General features: G+C 40.3%; 1 protein-coding gene across 1 annotated transcript; it reads left to right on the top strand.

Moving 5' to 3' along the window:
• RHAG (Rh associated glycoprotein) lies at positions 1 to 13,804 on the top strand. The gene is made up of 10 exons (XM_059843079.1): positions 1 to 190; positions 4,699 to 4,882; positions 7,204 to 7,354; positions 7,545 to 7,692; positions 8,409 to 8,566; positions 9,397 to 9,534; positions 9,760 to 9,881; positions 10,562 to 10,647; positions 11,509 to 11,582; positions 12,263 to 13,804. Exons 1-10 carry the CDS (start codon positions 58 to 60, stop codon positions 12,338 to 12,340), a joined length of 1,272 nt encoding a protein of 423 aa, XP_059699062.1. The 5' UTR covers positions 1 to 57; the 3' UTR covers positions 12,341 to 13,804.
• The last annotated feature ends 1,401 nt before the right edge of the window (positions 13,805 to 15,205 follow it).

Below are 15,205 nucleotides of genomic sequence, written 5' to 3'. Positions count from 1 at the left end.
GCTCCTCTGAAGGCAAACACCCATTATCAAGCTCCCACAGCCACCTGCTCTCCAGCAATGCCTCCAGACTTTGACACCAGCATGAAGTTCAAGTTCTCGATCCTGGCGCTTCTTCTGGAAGTGATTGTCATTGTTTTGTTTGGGATATTTGTGGATTATGGCTCAAATCTTTCTACAAATTTATACCCACGTAAGTATTTCTGTCTAAGATCTATAGAAGCTGAAATTTCTTTAAACTGATCCTTAGCAAGATTTCTGAATAACTTCTGAGACCTACTGATAAAGCTGGAAAAGAAAGTGGTGTTTTGGGGCAAACACATTTTTCTGAGGTGTGAAAGCAGCAGGCTTCAAAGACAAATCCACATTGAGCAGATACAAAATTCTGCAAGCACCTCACTGCTGAGCAGTTTACTTTTCTGGGAGAGAAGAACCTGAGAAACAATTCTAGTGTTTGCACAGCAGGTTAAGACTTGGAGAACTGTGTATTGCTTTGAAAGAGTCCAGACAGATGGGGGTGTTTCACCTTCTTACCTAATTACCAATGTATTAAACAATTAAAATTAATAGAACATTTCATTGCTACCATCCAGGTTTGGAAAAGGTGTCTTATGATAACATAGAAATTGAGATGCATATGCATCATTGCTATAAAATGTTTGTGAAACCTGGACTCCAAAAAGGGCCATAGTGTTGGTGACAAGGTGGATAACCCCCTGCTATCTTCCAAAGCAGTGGCTCCATTAGGGAGCAATGGTTTAGCCTGAAAATGTTTCTGTTGATTCATTGCTCTGAAAACTCTTGGTGAAGAAGAAAAAGCTCTTGGCCTGAGAAGTAGTTACTCACTTCTCTCATGCAAAGATTATTGTGAATTAACAGAAAACAAAGTTTGCAGAGCTGCAAACTGTGTTTTCCTGGCAGTATTGAAAGTTTGTTGTTCAGTTTTTGGCTCTGAGGTCTCAATGACTTGGAGCCCTGATTGCAATGTGCTTGATGAGGATCTCAGAGTACAGAACTCCCTGCCTGCAGGTAGCACCTGTGTACTTTTGAATGTAATTTTGTAATTTTGAACCCTATTTTTTCTCTCATCCTAACTGTCCTTTCAGTGGCTGTTATAGGGGCATGTGAAATTAGGTTGGAGTAATCATGTGTTGTGTATTCTCACAGAGAGCATTGCATGGGTCAGAGAACAGCAAATGAGGGCATTATTCAGCTCCAGATGCAAGTCTGCTGGTGGCCATCAGAGGCCAATTACTCACATTTAGGTTAGCTCCACTGAGATGTGGCAGTATCCCTGAGATGTGGTACCTTGGGCTGTGCCCACTCTCTGTGACAGTTTGGCCATGTCAATGATGTTCATAGAGCCAAAGGAAAGTTTGGGTTGGAAGGGACCTTGAGGATCATCTCATTTCAATCCCCTACCATGGGCAGGGACATCTTCCACTATCCCAGGTTGCTCCAAGCCTCATCTAACCTGGCATGGACACTTCCAGGGATGGGGCTGCCACAGCTTCTCTGGGCAACCTCTGCCAGGGCCTCCCCACCCTCACAGAGAAGAATTTTATCCTAATACCCAATATAAATCTCTCCTCTTTTAATTTAAAACTGCTCCCTCTTCTCCTATCTTTATCTGCCCATTTAGGTCACTCTCCCAATTTTTTATAAGCCCCCTTTAAGTACTAGAAGGTGTTTTAAGGTCTCCCCAGAGCCTTCTCTTCTCCAGGCTGAACAAATGCAGCTCTCTTAGCTGGTGCCATATTAAACTATCCCAACTGTACTGAACTATCCAAGTTCCTAAATTAGGTGTCCTTGTCTAGACCATGTATTGGGAATTGCTCTTGGTCCACTCCCAGGAGGTGATTGTTGGCCTAGGCAGAACTATGCCCAAACCCACATGAATAGTTTGACAGCACAGGTAATTGTACTAACACTACAATATAGATCTTCAAATGTAACCTACCCAGTTAGAGATCACCTATGCTTATTTCTTCATTAATATCAGTGTCTAAAAAGTGTGGGAGGAATTTCCTGCTGTCTCCCACGCCTCCCTGCACAGGCAGTGTATGGCTGTGTTATTTCTGCACGCTTGTCCCTTGGCTGCCCACACTGTTGACCTGCCAGCAGCCTTCTGGAATGGTTTGGGCTCCTGCAAACTGGCCCCTTGACCTCCTGCCAGGCATGGCTTTAGGAACAGCATGGAGAAGGGACTACTCTAAGGTGAGAACAGTGTTTTAGAGAGAAGAACATATATTTCTTTTGGCCAGGCTGTTCAGATTACCAGTAGAGACATAAACCAAGCAAACACCACTGATGTCATGTTGAATTTCTAGATGCTGGCCTCACAGAAGTCATTCCCAATAAAGGATGGGAATGAAAGTAGATTTTCACAATACCTATATTTTCACTTTTAGGACCCCTTACTCTCAAATTTGCCTGTACAAAGTGGAAACAAAAGTGTAGTTTGCCTGAGGACTTTGCAGAAATTTAATGCTATGGTTGTTTAGGTGTATTAGGAAGCATCTTAAGCCAGGACTTCCCTTGAGCCCCTAAAATGATGGGTTCAAACTGCTTCCCATGCTATGCCTTAGGATGTTATCCCATCTGTACCTCAGAGATTTAGTTCTTTCATCCAGGAGGTAATTTATATTCTCAGGACTGCAGTGCAAGGCCTGATTTTGTATGCCTTAGACACCTCAGCACCATGAATTCCAGCTTTTTCAGTGGTTTTGGACAGAAGAAAAATGAAAATAATAGTGGAGGATCAGCATAGCTTTGCACTCAGGTAAGGAGGGCTGAGCTGAGATCATTCCCAAAGTGTAGCTTTGCATTGTATCTATTTCTGGTGGATACAAGAACTGGCATGGCAAATTGGATGGACAATTTCAGGTGTGTTGTGCCACTGGAATGGGAGAAGAAGGGGGTGGGATGGTTCTTAGAGCACTGCAAGAGGATTTCTTTCGTGTTGGCATCCTGTTTGCATTGTCCTGTGAGCATCCATGACTCATGGCTTAGGAAAACATATGCATCCCTCTTGTTCAGGGTTCTGTGGTTTGCAACTCTAGGCCAAGCAAGATCAGTTTTAGAGTATGTCAGAAGCACCTTTGTGTTGAGACTGACCACCTTGCAGTGTAGCTAATATGCTGGTCTTGGCCAGCCTTGCAGAATCCTGTGTGGTGGCTTTGTCCAGGATCTGCTGGAGAGTTCTTCCCAATCTTTATTTTCCTCTCTCCCAAAAGTGCTATGCATTGTCAAACACAACTAGTTGCTGAAGCAGTTCAGTTCAAACCATCTGTTTTCTTCATCATTTAAAGTCACTCCAGACCTACTCTTAAAAAGCATGCATAAAAGATAGTTAAAGTTCAAGGTACAGGCTAAACTAGAAGGAATTTGTCCTCAAAATCCATGAATTAACCTAGTTTTAACCAGGACTTTAAACCATTTTTGTGAATAAGTTCAGGCAGCTTTAAAATGCCCAGCCTGAAGAGGAAGCAAAAGGGTTGGAGGTGTTTGTGAACCACCTGCATTTCTGTAGAATCACAGAATAGCCTGGGTTGGAAGGGACCTGAAAGCTCATCATCTAATCCCAAGCCAACCAACAATGCTGTTTCTTAAATGCAGAGTAAAGGCTCTTACTGCTATTTCAGTGCTAGGGCAGGGCTGGAATACGACACTGCAAATAGAAAAGAATTAATTAGCAGTCCCCTGTAAATTCTTATACTTCTAGGCCCTCTTTTGGCCAAGCCTGGTAATGCAAAACTGAGGAATACTTCAAGTAATGGGAATTGCAACTTCAAGCCAAATGTCACACTAACCAGCTCAAGTTTTCCATGTTTATTGGCATGCAAGAGCAATGAAATACAAATTTTTAAAAACGATCCCTCTATACTGGAGGTTCTTAGTAATAGTGAAATCAGATAAAAATTGCAATTACAGGACTCAAACCTGTCTGGTTTAGAGACAATTAAATCACATAAAGCTTTAAAGTGAAACAATATTTTAAAATATAAAGTATCCATGTTGTGGTGATAGACTCAGTTTGTATTAAAACCATAAAAACAAGATTTAAGTAATAATTTTAAAAAGTAGAAAAAGAACTAACCAGACTTTAACAAAATTCAAATTTCAAAAAACAACCAAATATTTGAAGGAAGACTAATAGTGTGGTGATTATGTATATTAATTTTTAAATTTAAACTTAGCCTTAAAATTAACTTTTCTTTTATGCATGTAAAAAGGTCAATGTCTCAGACAGTAATTTTTAGGGATCCCAAGGATTCCTTTGCACTGGACTAGCACTCACCCAAACAAATCCCTTGTACCATTCTGGAGTTAGTCAGAACACACTGGCTCTGACCACCTTGACTGGAAGGATAACAAAACTTTTCTATAAGGATGTGAAGCTGTGATGATGTTCCAGGTGGATTCACAAAGAAAGGATAGTGCCAGACACAAGTAAATTTGCAATTATAGAGATCCAGTGGCTTTCCATAATGATGTAGGAATCAATACAATCAATAATTAGGTGTGGCATTTTCCAGACATTCCGTTTTCAGCTGGTAGACTGGTCATGAAGTGGGAAGAATGGATCACACGATTGACTGGAGTTTGGAACTCTTCCCTACTCAAGCTGCCTTTGTCCCCACATTTTCACCCTTCTCAGTCACTCTTCACAGTCTCTACATAGATGTGTTTTTCCTTCAGACTTTCAGGATGTCCATGTGATGATATTTGTTGGATTTGGTTTCCTGATGACCTTTCTGAAGAAATATGGATTCAGCAGTGTTGGTTTCAACATGCTCATTGCCGCCTTTGGTCTCCAGTGGGGAGTCCTGATGCAAGGATTTTGGCATATGGAAAGAGGGAAAATTCCTATTAACATTGAAAGGTATGCATGAATTCACAAAAATTGACATTTCTACCCCTAAAGATACCAGGAGAAGCCATAAACCACAACATCTATGGGGTCAGATTTAACATAAATTTCATTAAGCCTTACTGTGCACCTCTCCACATCCTTCTGCCCCTCACCTCTGAGGGGGCCACTCCTGGGCCAAAGTTTGTGAAGAAATTTGAGGTGCTGCCTTGTGTATGGGAGGTGTGAGTCCTGTAGAGACACTGCTTTGAATCTCTGAAGCTGTGGAAACTGGAAGATTTCCAGCAGCAGCACAGCACATCCTGCACCTAGCAGGCATGGAAGGATCTGTCTTTCCATGACACATACGGTCACAGAAGAAAGGCTGGAGCAGCATATCTGTGCACTCACAAGGTTTCCTCTTACTTCTCAAGGAATGATTTCCATGAGCATCATTCTCCAGCAGAGCAGCATTCTCCAGCAGGGTCTGAACAGCAATCACAGAATAAGAGACCTCATGGGCAATGTCTCTAAGCACATTTAATGCCCCTCCTATTCACCTGTCCTGCCTCTACCAAGGTCTCAGAGTGTTTTCCACATCTGCAGTTCTGTTTTCTGAGACAACTTGTCAACACTTTTGAAATGAACAGTATCGCAGCCAGGGGTTTATATACAAATCACAAACGGGACAGGACTGCCAGGAACGTGCCTCAAGCTGTTTTATGTTTCAGCATCACTCTCATTCCATGGTTATGACAATGGGAAGATGCCATCAGCTCACGTCCCAGGCAGCAGACCAAGAACTTAATGTTACAACTTCCTTTATAAGATTTTTGACCAATGACACAAAGCAGAAGCCCATTGACAGTGGTTCTATCCAATCACTGCAAGCACACGTACCTTTGGTTAAAACAATGCTTGCTTATTTCAAATACAACACCTGCTTGTAAGCCTTAAAATACAATGCACAGAGCTCCATCATTAAGCTTCAAACTTCCTAATATCTTGCTAGAAAAACTTTTCTACAGCTTAGGAAGTTATCCTAGACAAGCATTAATACACAGACCATTGTTCTATTTGTCTTTGCTTTTCTACTTTTTAAATAATTTTTCTGCTGACCAATCTCATGGCTACTGCTTAGCTCTATCACAGTTCTGCTGTCCCTGAGGTCTGCCTTTTGCAGCTTCCCCAAAACCATCTGATTTTGTGGATTCCCACAATACAGCATCAGAACATTACTGAGAGGAAAGCAGGAATGATACAAGTAGCTTCCTAATGCTCACAGGCAGGCATCTTTAGAGGGACCCACAGGTTAGTGCCTCTCTGTGCTCCAAGTTTTTGATCAATTTCTGGTTTTATTTACCTTTGCCAATCCCCCAAACATATTAACACTGATCCTGCCTGACAGCTCATGTAAAGATGGTGCACAGAGACAGACAGGTGTGCAAGGCTTCCAGGATTATATAAACCATCTGAACAAAGACTCACTGTCATCTTTGAAGCCTAGGTGGCAGTCAGGGCTGGAAATTGAGGGGCTGGAACATGTCCAGAGGGCAAAGGAGCTGGAGAAGAGTCTGGAGCACAGGTCTGAGGAGGAACACTCAGGGAGCTGGGAAAGGGGCTCAGCCTGGAGAAAAGGAGGCTCAGGGGGGATAGTCTGACTCTGCACAGCTCCCTGACAGGAGGGGACAGCCAGGTGGGGGTCGGGCTCTGCTCCCTCTGCACAAATAAGTGACAGGACAAGAAGAAACAGCCTGAAGTGACAAGAAGAAATCACACCAAGGGAGGTTTGGTTGGATATTAGGAAAAATCTCTTCACAAAAAGGGTGGTCAGGCATTGGAACAGGCTGCCCAGGGAAGCTGTGGAGTCATCAGCCCTGGAAGTGTTTTAAAAAAAACCTGCAGATGTGGCACTGGGGGGCATGGTTTAGTAGTGGTGGACTTGGCAGTGCTGGGTAAAAGGGTCTTAGAGACCTTTTCCAGTCTAAATGATTCTGTGATTGGACTCAATGGTCCCAGAGCCCTTTTCCAATCTAAATGATTCTGTGATTCCATGACATCCCTGCACTTCCCATCTGCCTTTTCATCATAATTCCAACCAGCTAAGCACATGTATGGTGTAACCTTCTACACTTACTCTTCACTAGCGGGTAAGATCCTTACAAATCCATCTGGAAAGATTTGCTTTCATTTTTATTCACAAAGATGAGCTTGATAATTTTGAATCTGAAGAGTTGAAGCTCTATAATTTTAATGATATCATTTTAATGGCATGTTGGATATTACAGCTTTTAAACTAGTTGTCGGGGTTTTTTATGTTTTTTTGGTTGTTTTCTTCTTTTTCTTAACTTCAGCATGATAAATGCAGACTTCAGCACAGCAACTGCTTTGATTTCATTTGGAGCACTCCTGGGGAAAACAAGTCCCATTCAGATGCTGATCCTGACTCTCCTGGAGATCACTATGTTTGCATGCAATGAACACCTAGTTACCAAAGTATTCAAGGTACAACTATTTAGCAATCCTTATTTTCTCTTTATGACAAATTCTTTCACTTTTTAATACTTCCAGCTTATGCTAGGCTCTGATTTCTACCACAGAATTAAACCATTAAGTCCTCCAGACTTCTCGTTCATCAGACCCTTGTCTTTATGCTGTATAAAATCTCTGGCATTATTTTGGGTCCCTGTTACAGGCCACAGATGTTGGAGCTTCGATGACTATCCATGCTTTTGGAGCTTATTTTGGTTTGGCTGCAGCTTTGGTCTTGTACCGTCCTGGTCTGACAAACAAACATGAAAATGATGAATCCACCTATCACTCAGACATGTTTGCCATGATTGGTAAGTGAAGTAATATCAAGAGCTGTTCATCCCTCTCCCATCCCTATTTTTTTCTGATTACCTATTATTATGCTACATTAATTTTCCTGAGTACATTTCTGGGGGAAAATTCATTTTACTCTCATGCATGCACCATATTTTCAGTGGCACACATATTTTTACAGTTTTTTCTTGCTTCCAAGGATGGAAAGATCAAATAAAATAGTGTTTTCACTATGCATTAGTGGTGACTTCCTTTCTGTTAAATCTTGTGCTTTTCAGCAGTATTTCTAAAGTAATTGTCCATAATTAAAAGGATTGAGTTGGGTCATGGTAATGAATGTCAGAAACCATATATCTATCTGTCCATGAGAACTGTTCATAGACCAATTCATCAGCTAAAACTTTCAGCTGTATTGATAGATGATAAAGGATTTGCATGTGAACTGTCTTGCCTGTGCCTCCTGCTCTGGCTGGGGTTCACAGTGGTGGTGAGCTCTGACAGTGAGTGGGGCATGACAAGGGGTCATTAAAGCCTTCCAGTAAGACTTGGCAAGAGACCATGTGTCAATATCCTAGCTGCCAGTGTCAGAAAAGCTTCTGCATATTCTATTATTTCTTCCAGAATTTTGGCAATTCCGTGTCTCTCATTAATCACCATCCTCATTTTTTGTGGCTCACTCTGTTGTATTGGCTCTTGTGGCTAAATAGCTTTGTTTTGACTTCTGTTCATGCAGGTACCCTGTTCCTTTGGCTTTTTTGGCCCAGTTTTAACTCTGCCATTGCAGAAGCCCAGATAACAGCCATTATCAACACTTACTACTCCTTGGCTGCCTGCACCATCGTAACATTTGCCCTCTCCAGCTTGGTGGATAAAAGAGGAAAATTCAGTATGGTAAGAATCACATCATAACCCTTGTTAAATCAAGTCAGCCCTCTCCAATAAGGATAAGCAAGCAAATTCCCAGTGTCCATCTATCTGTCCAGGCCACCTGGAACCTTTGCCCATACTATGGCCAGAATTAGAGCTATTATACTTGTAAAATCTATAAAGTCTGATGAGAAGTGGCTGAGGGAGCTGGGGGGGCTCAGAAGAAAAGGAGGGATCCTCCTTGGGGAGGATCTTCTCTCTACAACTCCCTGAGGAGGAAAGGTTCAGCCAGGTGGGGCTTGGTCTCTTCTTCAAATACCAAATGACAGCATGAGCCTCAAGTTGCATCAGGGCAGGTTTAGTCTGGATATTAGGAGAAATCTCTTCACTGAAAAGGTTGGAAAGCTGTGTAGTGGACTGGGAACATGTTGGTTGTACTGGTTTAATAGTTGGATTAATTAATCTAAAAGGTGTCTTCCAACCTTAATGATTCTGTGATAATTCTCTCTTGTTCACAGAACCTGCTGGACCACAGAGACATTAGTCCAGTGGTCAGGTGGAATTTTGAATCTTATTCCAAATAAGTTCCTATTTGAGTTTCTTTATTACAACAGCCAAAATAGGTGTCTCAAGGAAATGAGCCATTCCCTAGAAATCTTACGACAGACAAAACCAAACCAGCTTCTATCCCCTTGCCCTAAAATCCAGCTCAGTGTTCACCCACTCCTTTCCAGCAGCTGCAGTAATTTGTCTGAGCCCAGCATGTGCAAGAGAGCCCTCAGAGGCACTCAGCCCTAAAACAAGCCTCTGCTCCTCATGTGCCACCTCTGCCTCACTCTGTGTCCCCTCTGCAGGTTCTCATTCAAAATGCCACCCTGGCAGGAGGAGTAGCAGTGGGTACTTGTGCTGACCTGGAAATCCACCCTTTTTCTGCCATGTTCATTGGGGTCATTGCTGGAATTGTCTCTGTCCTCGGGTTCCAGTTCCTGACTGTAAGTATTGGGGACCCAGCTCTGCTCCCATTTTTTATTTCTCTTTGGCTCTCCTGGAGCTCCCTTTGTTTGCTACAAAGGGAGGATAGCTACAGTAAATCCAGGCAATGGTGACTTTTATTAATTATTTGATTCTTGTACTCCTGCTCTTTCTTTTGCATATCCATCTAGAGATCACGGTAAACCATAAACTCACTCTAAGCTTCCTATTTCCCCTCATTTCAGCCTGTGATGGCATCCAAGTGTAGAATTCAAGACACTTGTGGAGTTCATAACTTACATGGTTTACCTGGAATTCTGGGGGGTATTGCTGGCATCGTGGTGACTGCAATAAAAATGGAAACTAGGTGAGTTATAGAGAGAAAAGAGAAAGAAGTGTTTTGATTTTTGAAGGTCCATTATCCTTTGCTACCTTATTTGGATTATGATTTTTCTTCAGAAATGTATCATAGATTTGATGTCAGGCATTGTATTCTCATTTAATTTGGGTTCTTCTTGATCTCCTGCCTTTAACACACTGTTAAAATGCAAAGCTTGTTACAGATTAAAAGATCAAATAAAAATAAATAAAACATCATGAAGAAACAGCACACTGAACCATTCAAACATAGAAAATTTTTTATGACTCTAAAATTACACTGCTGGTATTTGTAAGATTTCAAAAAATAAAAGGCAAAATGGCTTTTTTCCACTATCTCCTAAGATTCCAAAAAGATGAAATGCTGGCTGTTTTGACAATAGGGAGTATTCTCTAATGGCTTACAGGACATTAGAGAATACTCTAAGTTCTCAAAGAACTTGTTTTCATCTGTAGCCAAAAACAAAGTTTCCTTCTTGCACACAGCAATGGCAGAATTTGTTGGACTCTATGATCTTGGAGATCTTTTCCAACCATAAAGATTCTAGGATATTTTCCTGTCAGTCACCTTGTCCAGCATGCAGCAAGTACAAGTTGTAAGACTGATCATCAGTCTCAAAGTGTAACAATTTTTTGATGGGCAATGGTTTTATTTTTCACTCTTTTCAGGAATGGTCACGTGCTTACTCCTGCCATGCAGGCTGCTGCTCTGGGAAGTACACTTGCAATTGCAATTGTGGGAGGAGCACTCACAGGTCAGTGTGATGCTTACAGTGACAAAAACCACTGTGAATTTAGAGGTTTCTCCATGGAGAACTTAAATGTATCAATAATTTTGTGTGAATAATACAAAATTGAATAAATGGGTCCCAATGCCAGAAACTCAAATACGGAAGAACAGTTTTCCAATGTTTCTGTCTTCAAAAGAAGTTCAGGTTTGTCAGGAAGAATTTCTTCACTGAAAGGGTGGTCAGGCATTGGAAGGGGCTTCCCTGGGATGTGGTGGAGTCCCCATCCCTGGAGGAGTCCAAGGAGTGACTGGATGTGGTACTCAGGGCTCTGGTCTGGTTGACAAAGATGGTGTTTGGTCTAGGATTGGACCTGATGATCTTGGAGCTTTTTTCCAACTTAAATGCTTCTATGATTCTGTGATTCTGTATATCTCACTGAATACATGCTCCAAAGCTACTGAGTTTTTTACCTATAGGAATAATAAGGTGTTGTTCTGGAAGGATTTATTCCACAGTTTCAGACCCTGCAAATTCTGAACAGGAACTAGTCTGAGATCGACACCTACTCAAGGAGGTGTCATGCGTTTCCACGTGTTTGTGAATACTTCCAAACAAACAAACAAAAAATCAGGCTGAAACAGAAAATTCTGGTCTGAAATCTGGTCAATTAAAAGCAAGTTCCTATTTATGCTCCTGTTTATGTTTGTATGAAGAAATCTTCATCATCTCTCAGAATAATTGACCTGGTGTCCCAGGATGGTTGGACATTTCTGTAGATGCAGAAATCAGTCAGAAAACTTATCTGGATGTCTAGGGCACAACTAAGGGACATTTATTTGGTCATTTTCTTAATTTTTTAAATCTCTGATGCTGGTTTTCCTGCAGGTGCTATTCTAAAGATCCCCTTCTTGGGACAAGTATCTGACCAGAACTGCTTTGATGACTCTGCTTATTGGGAGGTAAGACACAACTCCTTTTATTTTCATTATATTGGAGGATGTACAGTCACTGCAGCCCCTCTCTCCTGGGCTTTGTGGTTTACACACATGAGTGAGAAAGGCTGCCTCTTCAAAATTCAAAAAATCCTACTCTACCTCAGACTGTGAATTTAACAAGCCCAGGCAACCATCAGGATAATTTTTAGCCTTCTTAGGTAATCATGCCTTTTTCATTGGAATCAACTTGAACAAAAAGCAGAAAGAGAGACAACAAATTGATATCACAGTGGAGGCCTTTATCTCTCTCTTATGTGCTCACTGTATCAGGTATCATCATCCTTATCAGAGACTGATGACATGTTCTTACTTTAGGCAATCTGAACTTTATAGTTTTATGCCAGGACAAGCCCAAAAAGGCAAGGGAAGAATATATAATATACATTCCTTGTAAATAAAATGTGAAGTTAAATGGAATTTTATTTATTTTTTCAATAAATTAAACACCTTTTTCTATTAAGAAAACCCTGAGCTCATCCTTCAGTATTCAGAACTGATGGATCATGTCAGGCTGTGTCAGTGTTAATAAACAGACATATATTATATACAAATAAAATTACATTCTCAGCACATTTTAGTCTTATTTTATGGAGAAAGCAAATCTATATATCCTTAACTGAGCTCTTCTTTGTTTTTCATGGCAGGTTCCAGAGGAGGAGACAGTGCCTGAAATTCACTCCAGCCACCGTGATGAGCACAGCAGATTTGAAGCTGCCATGTAGAAAAATAATTAATCTGCAGTATTTGTCCTAATGATGCTCTTTTCTGTTTCCAGTGCTAAAAACCAATGAAACAACATCCAAGTATTGTCCCAGCCACACCAGGTTTTCAAGAAAAGGCTGAAGATAGCTATATTTTTATGAAAGAAAACAAGCTTGATTCTAGAGTACTTAGTCATTACGCCAAGCTCAGGTGAATAAATTAGGTTCTTCTAATATATTTGTTCATCAGAAAAAGGCACCACAAATTGCTCTTTAAAATTACCTATATTTTATCTTTTTTTGTGACTGACAACAATATAGCTGTTGTAATAAATTTTGGGTTTCAAATTTATTACAATCCAATATATTTGATTGAGAGATTTCTGAGGTACATACTTCAACTGTATAGGGGTAATCAAAAAGAAATTAATTGATATTTTTTATATGGATTTGAACAAACTTTTCACCAGAGTATCCCAGCTTACATTTTTGAGAAAGTGTGTTGTCCTGTTTGCTGATGAAGGAGAAAACATGCTGTATTTTGAAGCTTGATTATGACAGGAAGCAAAATGTTGAAATAATTCTTATGGCAAAGCACAGAAGTGATTGATAAGGCAATATGAGTATCAAGATTCATTGTTAATATGTTTATTGAAAGGGAAAAGAAAGTGGAATTGTAAAAAATTCATCATTGTCATAGATCTATTTATTTATTGTCATAGAGTTAGTTAGTTTCAAGGACATAATAAGGGAACTGAGTAGGAGCTATGAAAACCAAGTGATTGCATAATAGGCCTTATTCTATTCAACAGTAATAAGTGGATTGTAGCAGTGTTAGTGGCAAGAAATATAACCTGAACTAATGCCAGCTCCAGAAAAACATGAATTGTTTGGAACTGACTGGAAAGAAATTATTTTCAACCTGCACAAGACTCGGCAGAGAACTTCCATGGGGCGAGTCACTGACTCTGAAGTCACTTCCTCCTAAAAGAAATGAAAGCAAAAAGAAGAAAACTGAAGCTAAATGAAGGGAAATTAACTTCATTGGAGAAGTGATGACAGAGGCTGCTCAGTCCAGAGACAAAAATTGAGGTAGCTGAAGGAACTCTATGAGGTGCCTTTGTGCATGGGATAATCCATTGAGAGACAATGGATGGGAAGTGGAACTCGAGCAGCAGGAACACAGTGCCTCAATCCATCATTCATGGAGAGCTACTGCTGATCTCTGAATGCCAGGGCAAAGAGGGTGAACTTTCAACCTTTTTTTTTAATACTAGGATCTTATTTCAAGTCTTACTTATCAGACTTAAGGGGAAAACTCCTCTCATATAAAATAGCACGTACATTTTAATTTCTGCTGATGTATTTTTCCTTGAAAATCTTTAGAAGGATACTACGTAGGACTGTCCCATATGTTATATCTGCTGTATACTGCTACATATGTCAGATTTCTATCCATGAATAAAATACATTTGTTGTATCACACTTTAGTTCAGATAAGCTCTTTTGCAGATGTGCAATGACTGACTCTTCTACCTTGCTGGCTGTAAGATGACCTTTATCCTCTCAAAGCTGTCACACATTCATTTTTGTAAAAAATGGGGAAGCATTTAACAATGTAAATATGCATTTGTAAAAATTTAGAAATATCTTGTGCATAATTTATTAAGTGTTGAAGTACTTGAAAAAGATTCCATCTTCGGACAGCCTGTAAAAATCTTATCTTCAATACATTGATTTCACCCCTTTAAATTCCTGCTTGGGAGTTCAGAGGATGTTCCATTCCCCTTAAAGCAGGTGAGGTAATTTCACTAGTTTTGAGTGTTGACCACACAGAAATACCTGAGTTAGGAAGCATCACCCACTGGCAGTAAATCTTTGAATTATAGAATCCTTAATGTTGGAAAATACTTCCAAGATCATCAAGTCCAACCTTGGATGGATTATAATCATGGCCAGTAAATGACATTGAGAAAGTCATCTCTACTCCTTGAACACTCCCAGGGATGGTGACTCCTCTGATCCCCTGGGGAGCCTGTTCCAGTGTTTAACCACTCTTCCAGTGAAGAATTTTTTCCTAATATCCAACCTAAACCTTCCCTGGTGATTGCTGCCTTCAATAATAACATTTAGGGGTTCTTTTAAAATGCAAAAGAGAAAAAATGAACTATACATTTTTGTTCTCCAGTTCTCCCTATAATCTTTCCATAGTAATCCATACCCTCATCCTCTCAGTATTCATTGACCCCAAACTTCCTCCCCAGAGAAATCAGTCCTTTAGGATCTCTCAAAAAACAGAGTAAGGAGATGAATCCCTTTGTTTTGCCAGAGCTTTAAATGCTATTTTTTTCAATGTGACTGTTCCCTTGAAGTATACAACTTGTTTCTCCAAAGGTTTTTTTACCCTCATTTCTCACATCCACATTGCAGATGCCAGTGGCATTTGGTTCTTTGGCTTAGGGTATTTTCTTTGGTTGGTTATTTCTCAATTAATCAAAGCTTTGAATACCTTGAATCAGCAGAGCATCATTAATAATTAGTTACAACTTCTGTGTAATACATGACTGGATGTTTAAAAGACAAAAGCTAAAATTATTTTACTAAAAACCCTTTTGTTCTTCCACGAGGAAGCCTTACACTGGCAGGAAAGGAAAGTAAGAGTTAAATGAGACATGGAGTGAAGGATGAGCTTAAAGGATGGGACTGAAAAGTAAACAAAAGTTAAAGTACAACTACCCTAAATTTGAGGCTCATGATCATCAGCATTTCTTTTCTTTCTTATAAAAGACTGGCAATGTTTTCTCCCTTCCAACAACAACTCAACACTCTTCCTGTCTCACTTTTGTTCTCACTTTGACTTTTTTACATTAAGAGAGCTTTAATTTA

Source organism: Haemorhous mexicanus, chromosome 3 (assembly GCF_027477595.1).
Source record: "Haemorhous mexicanus isolate bHaeMex1 chromosome 3, bHaeMex1.pri, whole genome shotgun sequence".
NCBI classification, from domain to species: Eukaryota; Metazoa; Chordata; class Aves; order Passeriformes; family Fringillidae; genus Haemorhous; species Haemorhous mexicanus.
Note: the sequence above shows the minus strand (reverse complement) of the source record. Positions and strands in the feature narration are given on the sequence as shown.